At 38.8% G+C, this 21,300-nt stretch overlaps 1 protein-coding gene across 1 annotated transcript; it reads right to left on the bottom strand.

Moving 5' to 3' along the window:
* Positions 1-4,171: 4,171 nt before the first annotated feature.
* Capn6 (calpain 6) lies at positions 4,172-20,462 on the bottom strand. The gene is made up of 12 exons (XM_023699927.1): positions 20,281-20,462; positions 11,944-12,075; positions 10,688-10,896; positions 10,037-10,229; positions 8,987-9,180; positions 8,652-8,729; positions 8,358-8,544; positions 7,902-8,024; positions 7,521-7,723; positions 6,667-6,788; positions 6,164-6,300; positions 4,172-5,745 (listed from the first exon to the last, which is right to left on the bottom strand). The coding sequence occupies exons 1-12, from the start codon at positions 20,443-20,445 to the stop codon at positions 5,563-5,565; spliced, it is 1,926 nt and encodes a 641-aa protein (XP_023555695.1). The 5' UTR covers positions 20,446-20,462; the 3' UTR covers positions 4,172-5,562.
* Positions 20,463-21,300: the final 838 nt, after the last annotated feature.

Genomic DNA, 21,300 nt, shown 5'->3' with positions numbered 1-21,300 from the left:
TAATCCTCCTGTTTTCAGCCTGCCCAGCACTGGGATTGCAGGTGTGCACTACCACACCTGGTCTTGGTGGCTGGTTCAGCACACCAGGGGGTGGGGTTTGCACAGCATTTGGTATGGGGAATCAAATCCCGGCCCTTCACTTGTCTAAGCAGGCACTTAGTCCCCTGAGCTATCTGGCTGGCCCTGTATATACATTTTTTACTGTCCTCTCTATTTTTCTATTTATTTTATTTCATTTTATTTTGTTTTATTTTGTTTTCTGTATTTTAGGGAAGAGTCTACAGGATGTTGAGGGGTATCACTACTAGATTGGACTTGTAGTGATCCACCTGTTTGCAGACTCCCATGAGCTGGGATTACAGGTGCAAGCTCCCACGCCCAATCTCAACTGCCTTCTTAGTGCACCCTGGGAGTGGGGCTGGCACAGCAGGCCTGGGATCAAACTCCAGCCCCTGTGTCTACTTGCAGGTGCTTTAATCTGCTGAGCTATTTGATCAGCCTCTTGTCCTCTCTATTTAGCAAAAGTTCTAGCAGTAACATCTCTAACTTGGATATGACTATTCTAGGTTAGACCTGTAAGTATTTGACTAGATTTGCTATTGTGAAGCATTTCCTACTGTGCCATTTAGTTCTAGCTATCTACACTGACAATCAAACATGCATATGAAAGTTATAGTACAGCCCATTTCTGTAACATTTCTTTCTTCAGTGAATTTCATCAAGCTAAATGGTAATGAAACTTTATATGAATTTCAAATCATTCAAATCAATACTATAAAGCAGTACCTTTAAAATATAAACCCATAAAATCTCTGCATTATACTTTGGCATTTCCAGAATGATGTGAAAGTTTTATATCTCATTTCCTTGTTCTTTCCAGCATCCAAGTACAAAGTATTTATGTGGCAAAGGTCATGATGTTCTCATGAATTATGACCGTATTCTGCTTCCTATGTTAGAATTCAACTCAGATCTGCCTTTTTCAATTCCCATTTTCTTTTTTGTCTCACGATTTCTTTCCAATAAAATTTATTTATTTTATATTGCTTCCCTCTGAATTTTCCTAAATAAGACATAAATAAACTGATAAGAACCCCCCCAAAAAAAGAAATTGCTGAAAGAAAATAACTACCTAGTGAGAATCTATATCTAATGAAAATATCCTTCAGGAGTGAAGGTAAAATAAAGGCATTCTTAGATGAATTTTAAAAAGCTAGAAAATTCTTTAACAGCTCTAAAAGAAACACTAAAGGAACCTTATCAGGCTGAACATAAATGACAGCAGAGAGAATCTTGGAACTTCAGGAATGAAGAAAGAGAAATAGAGATACTGATATCTGACTAAAATGAATATTTTCCTCCTCTTAAGTTCTTTAAAATATATATGGTTGTTGGAAACAAATGCCCTATAACTGTCTGGTGGAGTACTTAAATAAATTTATTTTTTATTAATTTTATTGAGAAACAAATAGCAATGAGACAGTTTCAAAACAGGTTAGTAAGACAGTTTCAATAATTAATACATTGCATATTGTTGTCTTCATAGTAGTTATTCATAGTACAAGTTGCAGACATGATATCCTATCCAAACACTATTAGTACAAATTTTTCTTATCATTGAATTAAGAGACAGTAACTTCATATCTATCCTGTTTTGTATATGCAGATACAAAATAGTCCTTCATTTGTATCCCTGCTTTTGTTTATTTTTGTCAAAGATGGGTATTCCATTGCCACTTCAAGATTGTAGGTGTGTGAATTCAGCAAAATAATCCAATATAGGCTAGTAGTCCATAATACTAGTGGGTTATCGGTGGGACGGGCAATGTCAGAAGTTGTTGACTTGAACCTTTTACAGCTCAGCATATTAATATGGCTTTACTTTTTATATTTTGTTTTTATACTTTTCTGCTGGGTGGTTAAGACCAAGCTACAAGGACAACCAACATTTTGGCCCTAGCCTTTCAAGGTCAGTGAAGACTCAGGACATAAGAAAACCTGTACTGTAACATCCTGTAACTCAGTGATGTCCCAAATTTTCTGAACAAGGAGATTATGGGGCCACAGAGCAAAGTGATTGATGATGTAGAGTGTGCCTGAGGGGAGTCACATGGAGAGAAAACATTCTCTCAGGCTTTCACAGACAGCAAATTGGTCAAGCAATGGCCATGACTCATCCACATGGCTGATACTGAGACAGGATGTACAAACTGCTGTACAGGGTTTCAGGATAAATCCTGAGGGGATTTGACTGACCTTGTCATATACAAAAGCTACATTTCTTGTTAATAAATTTAGATATACCTATGTAAAGGTCAAAGGACCAGTAGGAGAGTATGAAGTTGTTACGAAGCTTCACTTTTTGAACATTTCTTTGTAGTAAAATTCTACTTAATTTAGAAAAATGCACATACTCATGTAACTAACACAACAATTGAGAACTAAGCTCTTCTAAAAATATGAATATAATCTTTGGTATATTCTGAGACCCCTTTTCTTTCTCCACTCCTTCCTCTAAGTAAACCAACATATAGTACTCTGTCACTGTAGAATAATTTGCATTTTGTAGATTTTACATGAGTGAAAAAATAGCATGTACTCTATTTTTGTCTAGCTTCTTTCACTTAGCATAATTATCTTGAGATTCATTCACATTGTATCAAAGGCTTATGTGCTATGAAATAGTGCATTGGGTCCCTTTGGGGAAAACCAAATCTATTTATACATTATAATGCATACTTGAAGCAAAAATTAGAAGTAAAGATTCTGAGTTAAAATATGTGGTTTTGGAGCCAGCAAGATAGCTCAGTGGACTAAGTGCCTGCTAAGGCAAGTGCAGGGGCCAGGGTTCAGTCCCCAGCACCACATGCCATGCTGGCCCTGTGCCAGTTCATGCAGAGCTGGCCACCAAGTCCGGGCATGGTGGCGCATGCCTGTAATCTTAGCAATGGGGAGGTTGAATGTAGGAGGTTCACTATGAGTCTGGGCTATGTAGTGAGACCTTATCCTGAATTAATTTTTTAAAATGTGGTGTTTGCAACCCTTCTAAAATGGGCTCTAGGTTAAAGCTATGTTAGCCAGACCCTTCAATGTTTGCACACCTCTTGGTACAGATCTGTGGGTATACAGCTGATAATACAGATGGAGATGAGGCTTCACTCCTTCCTGGAGTGCAGTATTTTTTTTTTCCATGGAAAAAGTCCAGATTCGAGAGTTAAAAGTACGTCATCCTTAAGCTGTCACTTAATGGCTGAGCAACTATGAGAAAGTTATTTCAACTTTTCTTCCTTAACTTCATTAGCTTTAAAAACTAGAGATAATGATAACACTTTATATATTTGTTATGGGCATTAAAATTAGATCACATATATATAAAACATTGAACATGGAGTCAGAGATGTGGCAAATAATAAGAAGTGTGATTTCCTTTTGTAATTTGTGGAAAGATTTTCAACCTTAAAAAAAGAACTGGCTGTAACTTTGAGCTTAATTGTAATATCATAGTGCCATCTGGTGACAACATAAAATGATTACATTATCTGTATGGGCTACTTCATTTCTAACAAATATACACAGTATGTAAGTTCCTATTACACATTGGGCTAATGATGCAGGGACAGAGAACAAGTGTTGTGTTTAAGAACTGCTTTGTTGATCTCTGTCCCTTGGCTAGGCACCCTTTCATGTCATGAAGTAAGGTTTGAGGAGGAATGAGAGTTACTTTCTCCATTGCCTACCCTAGGATGGGCAGATGGCAGATTGTGTGTAAAGAAATAAATGAAGGAAAAGTGGGGAGAGTGCAGTTGGGGTTTTCTCTTGCTCAGAATTTTTCCCTTGAAAGATCAGAACTTTGACCTAGAGTCCACTCCAGGGGGGTTTCAAAGTAGAATAACCTCACATATCATCCAGTTGTACCTGAACGTCTAATGAAAGGCAACCCCTCTCAGTTCTTTCAGCCACCTAACCACCGAGACGACTATACCATCAGAGCACAGCCAATTTCTCTAAATTCATCAGACTTCTACGTGGTCTCAAGTTTTATGAAGTTCTTCCCCATGCACTTAATGCAACTCTAACATATGTCTCAACAGATGGTCATTTTTGCCAACTCTTCTGTGCCATCAATTCAAATCAAGACTGGTTAATTTTTGAATATAAACTTTATTGTGATTTGGTTTACATTAAGGCAGTTTGGTGAAGGCACTGTGGAAGTTACATAGACCAGAAAATATCATAGAAAATGAGTGAAGTGAAAAAAATTACCAAATATATTTTTTAAAATGAATGCATATCAGGCTAGATTAACTACTACAGCTACATTGGTTTTTCATCATTACAGAAGCATTAAAATATTGCTAGAGGTGGTGTTTGAGATGGGAGTAGGGAGGGTTTCATGAAGGAGGTGGTATTTATGCTGAGCCCTGAAGGGTAAACTATTGATAGGTGAAGATGAAAGAACATTCTCTAATGACCGACTCTAGAGAAAATTTTGTAGAAGTACTAGAAAACAGAGGGCAAACAAACACCCCCGTGGGACCTTCAGTACCTATATTAGGAGGCGCAGGACAGGGGGCTTATTTGTAAACTTAGCAGCAGCAAGAGGTTTCACATTGCAGTCAGGGACCCCAAACTGGCTATACTATGCTTGATTGGATCTGCTCAGCTTTTCAGAGTGTGTGATACTTCACTTGCTCTCATTTTTGCCCACTGACCTGCCTGAATGGTAGTTTGTGCACTCCCGCATGCATATGTGTGAGTGTAGCTGTGTGTGGGTGGTGGGGGACTGAGGCTTTGTCTCCCACTGCAGCTTCTTGCACTATTCCCTCTTATGATGTACAGCTGGCTTCTGTTGAGCTCAAGCTCAGGCTCTTTTCACTGTGTAGGCCTCATTGAACCCCAGTTCTTGATTAAGCACCTAGGAAGCTTGCTCAACATGAATGTAAAACTTACTGTGGGGGGTGACTTGGATGAGGGCAGGACTATACTTTCCGGAGGTGGTGAGGATAGCTGTGGTGGTGAAGGTGGTGGTGGTGAGGGTGGTGGTGGTGGTAGTGATGGTGGTCGTGGTGGTGGTGGTCGTGGTGGTGATAGTAAGGGTGGGAACCTTAAAGTCAGCTTTTTTTTTGGCTGCTGGATAAAATGCTACTGGAAAGTCTGCAGGAGCTGGGTTGTCAGGCTAGACCGGCTTGGCCTCGATCATCCCTCCTCCTTCCTCAACATGTCCTACAGGAAAGACATATCAGACAACTGAAAACAACGAAGACACCTGTAAAGTGTCCAGGCTCTCATTACTGTCCTGCCTGAATCTCACCTCCGGAATCCCCAAAGATCTTTTCTTGGCAAATGTGTATATGATCTCTAGATAGGACTGTCACCTCCCCCTGCCCATCTGCTGGAGGTATATAGGTTATGTAGCTACTGCTGCTACTTGGATCAGGAGGTATGGGAAATTATCAGAAAGAGTAAAGTTATTGTGAATTTCTTTCAATAATTATAAATCTTGGCACCTGACATAAAATAAAAGGATGATAAATTCTGTCAGGATTCTCTGCAATTGAAGATCTAGAGCTCAGTGAGATCATCACTGGAAATAATCTGGAAGGTGATGAGGCCTTGCGAGACGCTGGCATTTGGACCACCCTTTTTACGCAGGTAGAGAGACTTCAGCTCACGGCAGTCACTGGGATCAGCATCCAGAGTAACCTGCCCCAAGAACTGGTCAAAGAATGTTTGTCTGTTCCAAACCTGTAGAAAGAAATCAAGGGGGTGAAAAGGAGCAACTTTCTGTGAAATGGACCCTTCCCCGAGACATCTAGAATTTGATGGTAAGACCTCAGTGGTCCATCCTCACCTACCAAAGCAAGAGTCTTCAGAAATGTATTCTTCCATCTCGTGAAATTTTACACTATGCATATTAACAAATGTACTTGTAGGCCTGTGGGCTTCTGCCTACTATAGAGTAAATCTACTACAGAGATTTAGGCTGGAGATGAATAAGCAAGTCAAGTGTCTGTGCTTGGTGGGAAACATTTTTTTAAATACAAGGGGGGGGAAGCCCATAATAACCTTTGTTCTGCAACTTAAACATCTGTGAGGTACTTGAGATAATCTAGTATCTGGTAGAGCATATGAGCCCTCCCAAGACCCATGGGCACATTTTTACCTGGACTATAATAGGAATGTCAGTAGTCCTTCTGTAGAAAATGGCCTGGGTGTCGAAAATGGCATTTACAGTATTCTTGTGAACAGGTGAACGAACTTCCTCCTTTCCACACTTAATGATCAAATACGGGTTTACAACTGGAACAAAGTGATAATTTTTAAACACGGTGGTTAATGTTCCTTTTCTGGGTAGGCAAGAAACTATCTTCTGAAGTCAAACTTGGGACTTTCAGCATAACACCTAAGCACTAGAATGACCTAGAATCTAACATTTTCATTTCTTCTTCCTTTTCTTTTTCTTTATGTCATATAGGAATATAAAAATACGCACTACATAGATCTTGCACAAAGAAGTTTATGTCCCGTTTTCTTTCATGATTGACATCTATTTTGACTTTTCTACACTAAAAGTACCATGGGAAAGAGTAATTTTTTATCATCTTTTCTAATCATCCATGTAATATATGAAACTGTTTCTTTTCCAGAAATCCCTCCAATTCTTACTTTCATTGTCATGTTTCTTCTCCAGGCCCTCAGCACTGTGAACTGTGATCTGGGTAACTACTTTGGGGTAGCCACGTGCCAAGTTCCAGCAGGACATCTTGGGCATGTCCATAGTCAGTTCCCTAGAACAGTAAAACCACATGTAATCTGATGATAAACATACTTTGATGTGAAAGGTTCATCAAAGCAGACATCTTTGCTGAAAACCACGACGCTCTGAGTGACTGAGCCTATTCCTCCTCAGATATGGCTTATATTTGTTCCATTTCACCATTTTTTAAGGACCAGCAAATAATGACAAGGCAAGGTTCTGGTAAAAAAGGTACTTTTCTTTTTTTATTTATTTATTTATGTGTGTGTGTGTGTGTGTGTGTGTGTGTGTGGCCAGCTCAGCCCGCCAGGGGGTGGGGCTGGCTGGCATGTGGTGCTGGGGGATTGAACCATGGTCCCTGTGCTTTTTTTGCTAAGCTTGTTCTAAGTAGGTGCCTCAGACCACTGAGCCATCTCACCAGCCCCAAAAAAGGTACTTTTCTGATTCAACATAAAGAACACAAAACAGAGACCAGCTCTTTAAGAAAAGACAGGGTCAGCCAGAGAATACAAGACAAAACATGAGTGAAGAGCTTAGGCTATAAGCCTGTTCTCCTTAAGTGACAGCTCAGAACTCTAAAACTCAGACCTACTCTAAGGAATTCCCAATAACCACACTTGAGAAAAACTATGTTGCAGCCACCATCATTTCAATTAATTAGGTCTGACTTGAGCAGTTCATCCCACTGAGTTTATATGTAGGGAGAAATGAGGCAAAGGTTTAAGAGGCAGGGAAGAAAACAGGAGATTGAAGAATACTGAACCTGAGCTGAACGGGCACTTCAGAGTAGATTCTCAGGAGAAATTCACTTGTGCGGCCATGTTGGAACATGGTAGGAACAAGCACATAATTTCCCTTCTTCAGGTACTTGCTCAGAAACACGGTCCGAGAGTCAATATAGGTGGAAGTCCCAGCGCGCTCCTGGATGTAGAGGTGGTGGAGGCGGAATTTGCGGTTTATCTCCACCTACAAATGAAAGAGATAAAATATTTCATTCTGTTCAATTCATAGTTTTTTGTGTTGAAGGGTCCTCCTTCTTCGGCCTTCTTTATTTCTGAGTCTTGCCTAACTCCATTTACTCTAACCCATCCTATTTTTGACTCTGTTTGCCTTCATTGTCTTTCTTCTAAATAGCAATTCTTACTTTGAAGAGCTCAAAGCCAATGATGTAATTGTCAGGTCTTCTCACTCTGCGGTAAGTGCGCGTTTCCTTCTGTTGCAGTGACATGATAACCTTGTGTCCATCCTCAGGCACAGTGAAGATGTACTAAAGGAAAACGGCCAACAAAGATCTGAGTTAGCACTCCCACTTCAGGTGATCCAGCTTAAACTTCAAGGAAGAAACTGCCTTGGATAAAGACAGGCAGCAGATAAGATAACTGAGATTTGACAATGTTGCCAAGCTATGTCTCTCCAGAAAGAGCTGGCTCTGACTGCTCTGAGCCAATCACTAGGGATTCTAGATGATGAGTATTCCACCATGTCTGTAAATGGAAGACTTGATGCTAAAGAAAAAATACTCCAGAGAGCATTCCAGGAGAAGCTTAGGTTCCTATTGGCTGAACTACCTTGGGGAAAAGGAAAATCATTTGACTCAAACCTGAGGATTCTGCAAGAAAGTATCACGGTTGTTATAGCAGCCTCCAGAACGGTTCATTAGAGGATCATCATCCACAGTCCAGCATCCCAGCACCGATTCCAGCTCCTTGTGGCCGAAAACAGGATTATTCACATTGCGACAGACATTCAATTTGTGAAAGTTGCGGCAAAAGTCTTCCAGGCTCATCCTGAGTGGAAAGAGTAGAGGAAAGAAATAAAGGTATTATTTCATACTTATCTCTTACATTTCCTGTTAAGAACCCCAAATCCCTTAATGTAGTAAACCTCTTCTCACCAAAACTCTGCATCATCACACATAACAAGTCCCAGGTTCTTGCGATCTTCTAAAGTCAGCTGCTGCCACTCTTCAGAACTAAAGGCAAATAAAGAACAAAAAAATAAGCCATAGTATTTACAATTGACTTCTTGTGGTGAACAGGCTGTCAAAATAACAGAATATATGAGATTAGGTCTGCTTTGTCTTACCTCTGACTTTGTTGCAGACCCCATGCCTGACAAGAGCTCACAGATGTCACTGAGCATTGAGTGCCCACTAGCAGTGTCGAGGGATGGGTTTGGGAGAACTACATAACTTTGGAGATGTAGCAATGAAGGCAGAATGTCACTCACATTTCACTCCAGGGGCCACTCCATTCCTGTCTTCCCATAGGATTCCTCAGGCGAACCATGTACAGCTTCTCAGCACTGAAGACTTCCACAAGTCTCTCTCCAAGACGAATCTTGCGAATATCAGTCATGGTGTAGGTATGACCCTTTAGTAGACCCCAATCAGTTTCAACTTCTTGTTCCTCCTGATTGGGAGCCTGAGAACAAAGAAAGATATGTAAGTGTACAGGAAGCAGGAGACCGAAATCCTGACTGTGCTTCTTCCTTGATCGGATTATCCCAGCCTGGTTGAAGCTAGTGCTCCCATAGAGACAGAATCTTTTTTCTTTTCTTTTCTTCTTTTCTCTTCTCTTTCCTTTCCTTTCTTTCTTTCTTTCTCTTTTTCTTTGGTACAAGGTCTCACTACACAGCTTGGACTCATAGTGATCCTCCTGTCTGAGCCTCCCCAGCACTGGGATTATAGGCACACCCACCATGCACAGTTTCAGGGGCCACACAGGGCAGTCAGGGTGGGGCCTGCATGCCGTGAAGTACTGGGGATCAAACCCAGGTCCTTGTACTTGCCTGGCAGGTGCTTAGACCGCAGAGCTATCTCCCCAGCCCCAGAGCCAGAAATTTGATCCTGAAAACTAACCCATCACAGAAACAATTGCAGGAGAGGAAATAAAAAATACAATATAGCAACTCACTTAAGCAACTCAGACTCAAACTACCCCCTGTAATACATTGATAGGAAATGTAATAATAGAATTTGGTTTCATAGATTCATTCCTTGAGCAACCACTGCATAACATCAACATCCAGGAGCTATGACAAGAGGAATAATTTACTACTGGTGATTTATACCATCTTGAATGCTACATTGGCCTTGTTCAAAAGGATAAAAAATTAAAGCCTCTCAGTGTCCTTGCCAGGATGTTAACATAGGTTAACATCTAAAGTTCCATTAATGGCATTTCATGCATCTCCAGGTTAAGGGCAGTGTTCCCTACTAAATTTTGCATCTTTTCTGCCAGAAGTAAGCACTGAGTGGTTATTTTGGTGACTACAAACCTCAATGGAGCAGCAGATCAGACCAGCTTTGGTGAATGTTTTGTACAGTTCTCCAAACAGCTTGTACTTCTCCTCAACAAGTTCAGTATATCTCCCCTTCTTCATGTCAACAGTTTCCGCCAATGTGCCCGTGAAGTCCACAATGATATCACTGGTGGTCAAACCATCTAGGGCCTCATAACAACCCAGAAGCCTGAGGGGAAGCATACAATATTATCTTTGTAAAATTATTTTTCAAGGCCAAGGACATCATGTTCCCAAAAATTAAAATAGTCCTTGCTTAGTCTTTCCCAGCTGTCCTTTCTCTAGATATTAAAAGTGAGATATTTTGAGATTATAGTCAGAGCTTTCTAAGCTTAAGTTGTATTGGTTAAGGCTAGCCCATGCAGACACTTATTTTCATAAGAAGATATTAGACAAGGAAAAAGAGGAGATGATAATTACATGTGATCTACAGATTAGAAACCTAGGAGACCTAGGAGAAGTGAAAATGACTGACTTCTCTCTTTATATCCTTTATGCCTTACATCTGACTGGGGTCCAATCTAATTTAACAACTGCACTTGAGTTAAGAAAGAATGAGTTCCCAAGAACAAATGTAATTTTCTTTTCCTTATGCACCCTGACCACAGAATAGCCAATCCCCCTTACTTTGCATATGCTTTTTCCAGTAAAGCATTCCAAAATTCATTCATGGAAGTGGAGAAGGAGAAGACCAGATCGCCATTGATGGTTGGCAGCAAGTCATCAATCACCACCTCTGTCCACTCTCCAAAATGCCAGAAACGAAAGCGAAATATTCCAGCATATTTATCTGCTTTTCGAGAATCCCATTCCTGTTCCCTGTGGTTGGGAATTGCCTGAACAGGTAAAATCATTTAATCACATGTTATTCAATAGACCATATTCATATATTGAGATTATAGCAAACTCCTTGAAAAACCATATAACAAAAGAAAAATACTAAATACACCTGATTTGGATAGAGGTTGAAAAGTCATAGGTAGGGCATTTTTTCCTACAGCTTCTGCTTCCCCGGTTCATTTTTTTTTCTTTTTCCCTGGTTCATTTTTGCTGAGGATGATATTGCCACATCTGCCCTGAATAGCACTGGGATAGCCAGTCAGGGGTTGAATATTTCCTACATATAACCCATAAACTAGATGATGAGAAAAGGACTACACAAATATATTCATGATTGCATAGCAAGGCATTTAGAAACATAAACAAGGCATTTAGAAAGGTAGAACCAATAAAAGTACAAGGCCTGGTGAAGTGTGTTAAAATTGTTCATTCTAGAAATTTTGTGTGAACAATACAGACTATAGATTTTATTCACACTTCAATGAATAAATTTTATTTAGGAAATTCTTTTCTATATTTATTGACATTAATATTCTAAAACTGTCCCAAATCACATTAGTATATTGTTGCCTTAAATTCTAGATAAATGTTAAGGAATTTTTGTACTACTATTTATTAGAACTTTTTCAAGGATCTGTTGCCATCATTTTCACTTTTCTGTTATGCATGTGTTGGTCATTTCCCGGCTCCTTAGTGGTTTTACACCTCAGCAGCTACACAGAATGGAGCACTAAGTTAAAGCACTGAAAATGACAATAAAAGATCCACTGACAAAGAAAATAGAGTAAATAAAATTATGGGGAAAAAAAGAAAATAGAGTAAAATGTTAATAGAATCAATGTTGGTATGTAGGTGATGGTTGTAAATTTCTCTTGGCTGTGGTTGTGCAATTTCTTATAATGAAATAGTGGCAAATCACTGGTTAATACCTGCAAATTCAAAAAATAGAACAGTCTAAGAAATTTATGAGCTCATTTTTCTCAAGGTTATTAAAGGAGACAAGAAGCTGAAAGCTGAAGAAAGTCCTGCAAAAGGGATAATACCTTTGTCCAGAGAGACTCATGAACAGCCAAACAGGAAAATGCAGGAATCATCGAACTGTGCCCCAGTCTGCCCTGGATCAGCTGGTGGTTGCTGATGTTGCCAACAATCAGACGGGGGTCATCGCAGATGTCCTACAGATACAATTATTGGTTATGTAAGAGTCTGAGAAGAGCTTCCAAAGAGTTATTGTGAACTGAGCTAAGCAGGACAGACCTCATAGGGGAAATGGGTTTAGCGTTGAAAGATAACTAACTACAGGAAAGGATCATGTGTGGAAATGGCTAGAGAATAGAAAAGAGATGTTGCAATAGTACAGTATGACATGTGTTGCTGGAAGAGCCCTTATCATTTGGGATAGGAAGACATTTACCACAGCAGTGAACTGAGAAAGAAAAGAAGCAAAGGTTAGAATATTTCATTCTGATCCTATTTTGTCAGCATGAATTTTCTAAAACATCTGTGCTTGGAAGGGTAATTGGATCTAAGTAAAAAAAAATTGGCTGGAGGTGAACATTAGTGTTTCCTTCTCTTTAGGGAAATTAATGAAAAAACTTTGTAGGAGCTCCTTTCTAACACAAAGCAAAGGCAACAGCAGTTTCAGTGGCAACTAGACCTTTCAGCCTTGTATGAATGTAGATGACTGAAGGATTAATAGCAGGTGTTAATAGACTGTGCCTAGGAGCATTTCAACACTCTGCCCATAGTGTATCTTCCAGAAGGACGTAGGCAAACAAGACAGCAGTATCTGTTTGAAGTGTATATCCATATGTCTCTATCTTAATATATGATTAGCTGTGCCATTTCCACTGTGAGTAGGAAAAATGTGACCCAAATTATATAATTATAACAAAATGTGATGAAGGAACAGTGAAACTGATTTCAAGTATAAGCAATGCCCATAGAGGAATGGTCACCAAAGTAGCTTTGGTCATATAATAAATATCACAGTGATGGTAAATATCCAGTTGACTACAGTTAGGCCAAAGCATCACAGGTAGACAGGTGTGGCTAATAGCATGAATACACCATATAACTGAAAATACGATTGTGTGACTCAGGGAATGAGAACTTGCAGATTTCAAAGGCAGGAAATACAAATAAAGTCTTGATAGATGAAGAAAGTTTTGTGGAGGAGGCCCTTGGCCAGTACCTTAACATTTTGCTTACCCAGCAGAAATAAATCCTAGTCTTAAATGGAAAGAAAATCTAAACATACACTCTTTTAATATTATTAAATAGAGACAGCTATATTTTTCTAGTCCTCAACTCTGTTTTAATGGACATAATTCTCCTTGATGAATGGTCTGGTCTACAGAATGAAACATTCCATATATTCTTTAAAAGCCAAAATAACTCTGGAAAGAAAAAGGCATTCTGGGCAGGGACAAGTTCAAACTGAAGATTAATTAGACAAACCTTGGCCAAAAGGAGATGGTTAAATGCATTGTCAGCTTTGAATTTCCTGGTCTATTTTTATTTAAGATGCATGTCTGATGTCACATCACGACTATCTTTCAAGACATTTTTTTAATTATAAAATGCCTGGCTTCTTTTTTCTTTTACTTACTGATCATAGAGTAAGTATGTTGGATCAGTCAGATCCTGATATTCCTTCCCTTCTCTTTGAGTTTTTGATTTTTATAAAATGAAATTAAGTATAGTTTTCCACCCTAGGTCATAACTTATCATTGTCTGGAGTATGATATAAAGTTATATAGCAATTTCTTTAATCTACATGATATATTCCATAGTTTCCTACCATGAAAATAATAAAGTAAATATTAATATGTGAAAATTATGCTTTTACATTCATAAGGCAAATTATTTTCTAGTTTAATGTAGTTACCATAGGTGGGAGTTACTTTACAGTGTCTTAATGTTTTACAAGGCTTGTTTCATACCAGGGTTCCAGGCTAATACTTTTTACATGTCAACTTCTACCTAATACATAAAAGGTCACATAAATAAGAAAAAGAAATATAAGCAGAGCTCAAATTGAAAGACTAAATGATTAGTCTCCCATGAGCCTGAATTAGATGTGTTTATCTTATATCATAAATATACACATTCTATCACGTATATGTAATGATCATTCTTTGTAAAACATATCTATTTAACAATTAATTTTAAAACATAATAAGATTCATAGAATGTCAACATCAGAAGAAATTTAGAGACTATCTGGTTAACCTCTTCATTTTACAGAGAGAATGTAGGCTTAGAGAAGAGAAATAACTTGCCACTCTGGTTATATATCTAGTCAGTAGGACATCTAGGGCTAAACTTATTGATTCTTCATACCTTTCAGATTCATAACTGAATCTCAAGATCTTATCCAGGTCATCTCTTTTCATTTTGGCTTACCAACGGCCCCCACATAAATGGCAATGTTGTGCAGCTTCCCAGGCTCAAAGGTGCTACTGACCCCTTCAGTTGTCCCTTTCAGTGTTGTATGCCTCTTTTATTAGCCCTCTATTTTTTGGAAGATGTTCTTAGCTTTTGGCTCCAACCTAAATATCACTAATAGGCACTGATTTTAGTTTAATCCACTGAATATGGATCAACCTTGTACATGTAAGCACTATGATAGGAAACAAATCCTTATTAAGCCATATCCTCTACAACTCAAACAAAGTAAGGCATTAAAAGACCAGATAAGCCACAAGAGTTAGAAATCATAAACATAATGAACCAACATAAATTCTAACAATTCATGGACATTTTGGTGATTACTGGGAAATACTGAAAAGGGTATTAATAGACTTTTGCTCTAGTTTTGGATGCCCTAGATATTCTGTTGGGTTAAGGAAGAAAGGTTGGAGAAATTTTTCTGTAACTCAAAGCTAAGACATAGAGTACAGATGGGACATTTCAGTCTGGTCTGTGCTGCAGTACTAGAGTGAGGCTGATGGCTAGGTCACAGCTCACATATCCACATTTGGGTGGCTTGGGAGTGTGTGTTGGGGAGGGGATACTGAGCCTCTAATGGCTCCCAGCTGTGTTGGCAGAGTTGAAGTGATCCGTGAACTGCACTGGTTTTCAAGGCAAAATAATTTCTTAGGGCAAAACACACACAACTAGGAAGCTGAACAGCATGAGTAAAACTGGAACAGCCTCCATATACCTGCTGACTTGAGCCAAAATCTTCTGTAAGCAAAGCAACTCCTCTAAGAAATATATTCTCTTAGCTAACCATCGAAAAACCTCTCAATTATCTTCACCTTTTCCCCTTCCCAGAGACCTTTGGAGGAGATGACAATCCTAAACAGCTTAGTCTACATAGTTCCCTTCACATCAACCACATCCAAATTTTCACCAGGTGAAGTTTTCTGACAATTAACTAAGATCCAGGACAAACCTCAGGAGCAATAGTAAAATGAAACTGCCCAGAAATCCAGCGTCTTAGAGTTTGAAGACACTTTCAGAAGTACTACATACAACCTAGCAGTAATAGGGAAATAAGAATAAGGCCATCCCTGTATCAGATACATTATAACTGCACCTAGGGTTTCAGTAGTTTGAGGAAGCTTAGGGGCTAATTTGCACACTGCCAATTGAGAACTGAGGGCAATGTGGGATGGTACAAGTAGTCATTTCTTATACCAAGAAAAGGTATTCATTTCCAAATATGTTTTCTGTGAACCTGAAGACCAATGTTGCATCAGTGCCTGAAGGTGTCTATCTTCTCTACTGGAATTTTAATTTCTGCTTGAGTATTTTGTCACCAACAAAGCATTCTCTTCCTAATCCTTCTAAGAAAAATTCAGTATGGAGCCTCAAAATAAGATCTTAAATTCAACTTCCACTTCCAGTTTTGACAACCAACTATATAATTGTTTAGTCACTGAAAAAATGTACATGGACATTTTCCTAGGGTGATGCAAATATTCTAAAGCTAAGTTCTAGTAATGTTTCTAATTTACAAAAAATAATTTTTCTATACACTTATAATGAGAATTTTATGGTTTATAATTGTACATTAAATTAAAAAGTTTTAAATGAAAAATTTAAAATAAATAAGACACAATATAGGCCTATTAAGTTCTCTTAGATTATGTAAACATTAGAAAACCTGTAGGACTGCATCTATGGAAGGACCTCATATCTGGGGGAAAAAGAAATGAATAGTCAGTGTCCAAACTCCTACATTGAATTGTTTCATTCAGCTAGTAGATGGAAGCCCATATTAGCACAAAAAGAAAAGTGTTTCTTTTTTATCATTTCTAAGTCTGTATATTCTGCTTCTGCTGGTTCGTGTCATCAACATTTCTCCTTATTTGCTATGAGCATGTTTTAATCCAGTGTCTTATCACCTGCCCTCAAACAGTGTAGTGAAATGATACTAAGGGAGGGTATTCCTCAAAGGAAAATTGGACAATGGCAATGGGAAGACGCTGAATTCAAAACTTGACCAGGAGATTTGACCGAAGATCTTATGCAGATGCCCCTCTCCCCTTCTAATGGCTGGCAGGAAACATTCCCACAAAGATTGTTCCATTCCAATCAGGGATTAGATGCATCGGATTCTGAGACACTATTGTAGGTAAATATGAATCAATCAGGAAAAAAGCCAGAGTGGCTGGAAAAAGCTGAAAGAGAAAGTGTGAGAAATTGCCTTAAGGAGCCTATATGCTATCTTCCAGTGACATTGCTAACAGTACAACAGACCTTACAATTTATAAAGACTTCACATATTAAGGCCTCACAAGAACAGAGAAGCCCAGGAGCACATGATCTGAGGCAATATACCTGTGTGACTTGAGAGCTGGAACAATAGCTGGGCTCACTGAAGCACTAGAAGAGCTAAGGAGAAAGATTTTTGTCTTGAGGTATTGACAGATGATTAACCACTGAACAACTGCTCACACAATCGCTGTCCATCTAAAGAGGCCCCTCGAAAGAGAGCAAGAAAGTAACATCTGAAAAGGAGGAGAACTTGCTCTTTCCAGATGAAGGTGTGCCAGGGGCTTCCTAGAGTCAAGCCCACTCCACTCAGTGTTGCTCCTGGATAGTCAGACATATGAAGGCTGCAGCTTTCAATAGGAGAGGAAAGAGACAGAAAATATCAGGTTGCTTATGCTTCTGTTTTGTAAACTTCAGAAACTTGCCGTGGATGAGGGTTATGCTATGGGTTGTGCCAAGGGACATATTCTCCTACAAACCAAGATCTCAACCTTTCACTGAAGTACAGGAAGGCAACAACCCATTTGGTCTTCCTGAGCCAACTCAGTGAGGCCCACTACTGTCTCCTAGCTTTGCTGATGAGAGGCCAGAGAACTTTGACGTGGTTTTTGACCACAGTCTTGGCCTCCATTCTAGCTGGAAAGGATTCCACAGTTTTGGAAGAGACTCAGATAGTGGTGCAGAATTTGCCTTTTCTCCTTCCCACGAAAGGCCCCTTACCCAAGCATTCCAATATATGAGAGTCTCCCCTTCTGTAAAAATACTAAGTGATTTACTGTATGAATGTCACATAATAGCATTTCATATATCCAACGTTTATTTATTATTTAACTTTTTCATAGCTCCATACCTATCTTCTTAACTAGAATGTGAAGGCCTCACTGCAGGCCACATCTGTCACTTGCACAGAGGCTACCATACAGCAGATTTATGGCAAACATTTCTCAAATGACTCTCCATGGGATCTCAATAAGACTATGATTAAGCTCACACAGTGCTCTCCAAGAGGAGAGTATAGACTAATGTAGAGAGGTACAACATTCACACAGTAAGGCAGAATGTAAGAACTAACAAGAACGAATCTACCTATTTTTGCTGAGAGAGGGAGGGAAAGAAGGAGAGAGAGAGAGAAACAGAGAGAGACAGAGAGAGAGAGACAAAGAGAGAGAGACAGACAAAGACAGACAGAGACAGAGACAGAGAGACAGAGACAGAGACAGAAAGACAGAGGTAAGACAAGAGACAAAGAGACAGAGACAGAGTGACAGAGACAGAAACAGAAACAAAAACCTAAACAACTGTATTTCTCTTTCATGACAACATAAAAGAACAAAAACTTACATGGGTTTCGGAGTAAAATCTAGATTCAATTTTTAGCTTGTTAGTAGTTTGACCCTGAGCAATTCCTTACCTTCTCTCAGAGACTCCTATTCATCAACAATAAAATGTGCATATCTACTGCTATATTTAAACCAGGACCAAAGAGTCACATTAAAATAATTTTAACCTACTTACCTTGCTAGGTGGTGATTATAAGGATGAAATGAAATAATGAAAAATGAAAATAAAAAGGAAGGAAACTGAAGACACAGTATCTGACCCACTGCAGCCCTGCCACTAATGTCAATTCCTTTTTCTACCCTTTCCTTTCACTCCCCTCCTTGCCTCACCCTAGAATGGGTATTGCTTAGCTCAGAGGTTAAATAGACTATGGTCTTTGTTATTAAGTTTTTTTCCACTCCTGTTAATCCATCGAGGTTTAAATCCACAGAATTTTGATAATAAAGGTAAAGAACAAAGGGCTGAGCTAAGAGAGGGGTTAAAGAGGGCCAGCACAGGAAGCACATTCTGCTTGGCTCACATGTGGAGAATGGCTTTACAATGACCTGCAGCGGTGTTGTTCACAAGATCTCCTCACACTTCCCCCAGGTTCTCCTTACTTCCTTCTCTTTCATCTTCAATCTCTTCTTGTCTCTTCTTTACTGTCTGGCCTTTACCCTACAAATGTGTTCAAGTCTGCCTGATTCCACAAAGACACTTGCCAGTAAACTTACGTCTCTCACCTTTTGATTCCCTGTTCCTTTTCAGCTACTTCTACCCTGCTGATGTCCTTTCTGTTATATTCAAGTATCATAATACGATGATACCCTTCACTATGACCATCCATTCATAAGAGTGGCTCCCAGACAAAAATCTCAACTTTCTCAATGTATTCTTAAAAGAAAAATGTCTTGCTTTGTGCATACCTGAATAATAGCTAACGAATTCTACTGTTTTCAGATTTTATTGTAGGCCAACAAAATGATCTGTAAAGATGTCAACAAGTGGGGACACAGAACTGAAGGAAAGAAGTTCTCTTAGTCTCACAATTTCTTTTCCATTTTCCTTCTCTATTCATTTATTTTTGTAGGGATCGAAGCCAGGGCTTTGCCCATGCTGAGATACTCTCTACCTGTGAGCTGCAGCGAAGTCCCCAGTCTCACACTCTCAATAGCTATCACTATTTGTGAAGGAATACTAAGATAGGTCCTTTGAGTGGCTCAGAAAATAAAACACTTAATGTAGTTCATGTATCTTGGCACCACCTGGTGGCAACTAGCACAAACTAAAGTAGCTCTTGGTGCACCTTTTAGGAGTTCAAAGTGTGGAAACTGCAAATAAAACCTGATAATTGCTGTAGAGCACCCCTGTAGTCCAGCTACTGAGGAAGCTGAGACAGGAGGATCACACATTCAAGGCCAGCCTGAGCAAGTTAACAAGCCTCTATCTGAAAATAAAAATAAGGTGGGGGAATGCACCTTCATGATCAATAACATCTAGGTTCAGTCTTTAGTACTACATGGCTTGTTAAATAAGGGAAGCACTGAGTTAGTGACTGAGGTGGTCCTGTTATAAGGCATAGAGTGGTAATTCATTAAATACTATCGATTGTCTTAGGAGTTTTGAGAAGCCTCAAGAACTTGCATTTATGCTTACTTTATAAGGAATTTTTCTCCTCAGTAGTGTGAGATTACTTTTAAATTGCTTAGTAACGTAGTAAAGAGACAAGAGTATGGCTTTTGAAATTACCATATTTACCTAAATGAATTTCCAAAATCAAATAAGAATCATATATCTCTTTTTCTGTTGTTGTTCTTCATTAAAATTATTAATCTGAAAAATTTGACTAAAATTCTGTTCTACTCAAGCTAAAGCCCAGAACACAGATCCATGAAACTTCCTTTTTGTAAAGTTATTTCTGTGTGAATTGATGGATACGTTAATTGGATTGATTGTGATAATCATTTCACTATGTCTATGTACACCAAAACATCATGTCTTACCTGATAAATATATTTAACTTTGAATTGTCAGTTACACTTCCATACAGCTAGAAAAAGAAATGGAGAAAATATGAGAGATAGAAACAGAGACAGGACAGAGACACAGAGAGAGACAGAGGCAGAGAAACAGAAAGAAAACAGAGGTAAACAGAAACAGGGAGAGGGTGACAAAGACAGAGACAGAGACATAAAGGAACACAAAGAAATAAAGATAGAGAGGTTTACTTCCAAATTGGCCTATGCAGTACTCCCACGTAATGGAATGGATCAAACACAGTTTTGATGAGGACGATCAAGGAGACAGAAAGGGAAAAACACTGAGAATATTACCTGGGGCCGTTTCCATATCACTTTGCCTGGAAGCAGTCGGTTGTAAAAAAGAGAATCATTCTCAGGCAGAAAGGTTGGATCACAGAAAAGCTGACCATCTTTGATGCATTCCTGTTTCAGTTCATAGTATTTCTGATTTTTGAAGAGCTTCAATGGAGGACTCATAATGCCAAACTACGCCTAGAATGAGAAAAAATGTTGATGTCTTTGGAAGAAGAGCTACTTAAATTTTGCGAGGATCACCTGAAATTACCCAAATGGCAGTCAACTCCATGATGCCTTCCCAGAGCTAGAAACTTCAAATTTATTTTGAAACGAAAAGAAAAGTAGGAAAGAAGGGACCAAGCCATACAGTTAATTGATAGAGTCCTTCACCTAACCATTTTCAGCCTTCGTTTTTTTTCTTCTGCCAAACAGAGCAACACGGAACTTAACAGTTTCATTGGTAAAATAGACAACAATATAAAGATAGGGAGTTAAGTGAGTCATTATAATTTAAAGGTAATATTTATATTAGTCAGGAATATAACAAGGCAGGGTACAATTTTAAATTTGAAGAGAAAGGGAAAAGACTTACTTTACTGCATAACAAATAGTTTGGTTTCTCAAAGAGTTGCACACTTTGTGCACAAGGAAAGGAGCAGCTTTTTTCATTTCTAAAGTCCTTTTACACACTTACATACTTTTTATCATTTAAAGTCATTTGCATGTTTTGCTATTGGCCAAAAAGGTTAATGCAAGGAACAGAGCTTAAGCAGTTCACTCACAAAGACCAGAAAGAAAGAAAGATTATATGGCTTTTTCTCTTCAAAGTCTAATGTACAATCATTTGCAGACTCTGAAATCAAAAGGCAGACCCCAAAATTCAATTACACTAATTTGGTGGACTATAGATTCTTATCTTATTGGAACATACTATTGATTTCTTTTCTCATAAAAATAAAGGAAAAAAGTTCACATGGCTAAACAGAGATCCTCACTCAAACTCTCTTAAATGTTTTGCAAGGAGAGAATTTGAAA

Source organism: Octodon degus, unplaced genomic scaffold, assembly GCF_000260255.1.
Source record: "Octodon degus isolate 3935 unplaced genomic scaffold, OctDeg1.0 scaffold00117, whole genome shotgun sequence".
Classification (NCBI taxonomy): Eukaryota; Metazoa; Chordata; class Mammalia; order Rodentia; family Octodontidae; genus Octodon; species Octodon degus.
The sequence above is the reverse complement of the archived record's forward strand: the minus strand, read 5'-3'. Positions and strand labels throughout refer to the sequence as shown.

Excerpts from the sequence above, each read along its gene's own strand:
- Capn6 (XM_023699927.1), bottom strand. The coding sequence starts at position 20,445 with ATGAGTCCTCCATTGAAGCTCTTCAAAAATCAGAAATACTATGAACTG. Across the intron at positions 10,897-11,943 it reads ATGAGTCTCTCTGGACAAAG|GCAATTCCCAACCACAGGGA; the intron begins GTATTATCCCTT and ends TTACCTGTTCAG. Across the intron at positions 7,724-7,901 it reads TTGGCTTTGAGCTCTTCAAA|GTGGAGATAAACCGCAAATT; the intron begins GTAAGAATTGCT and ends TTTCATTTGTAG.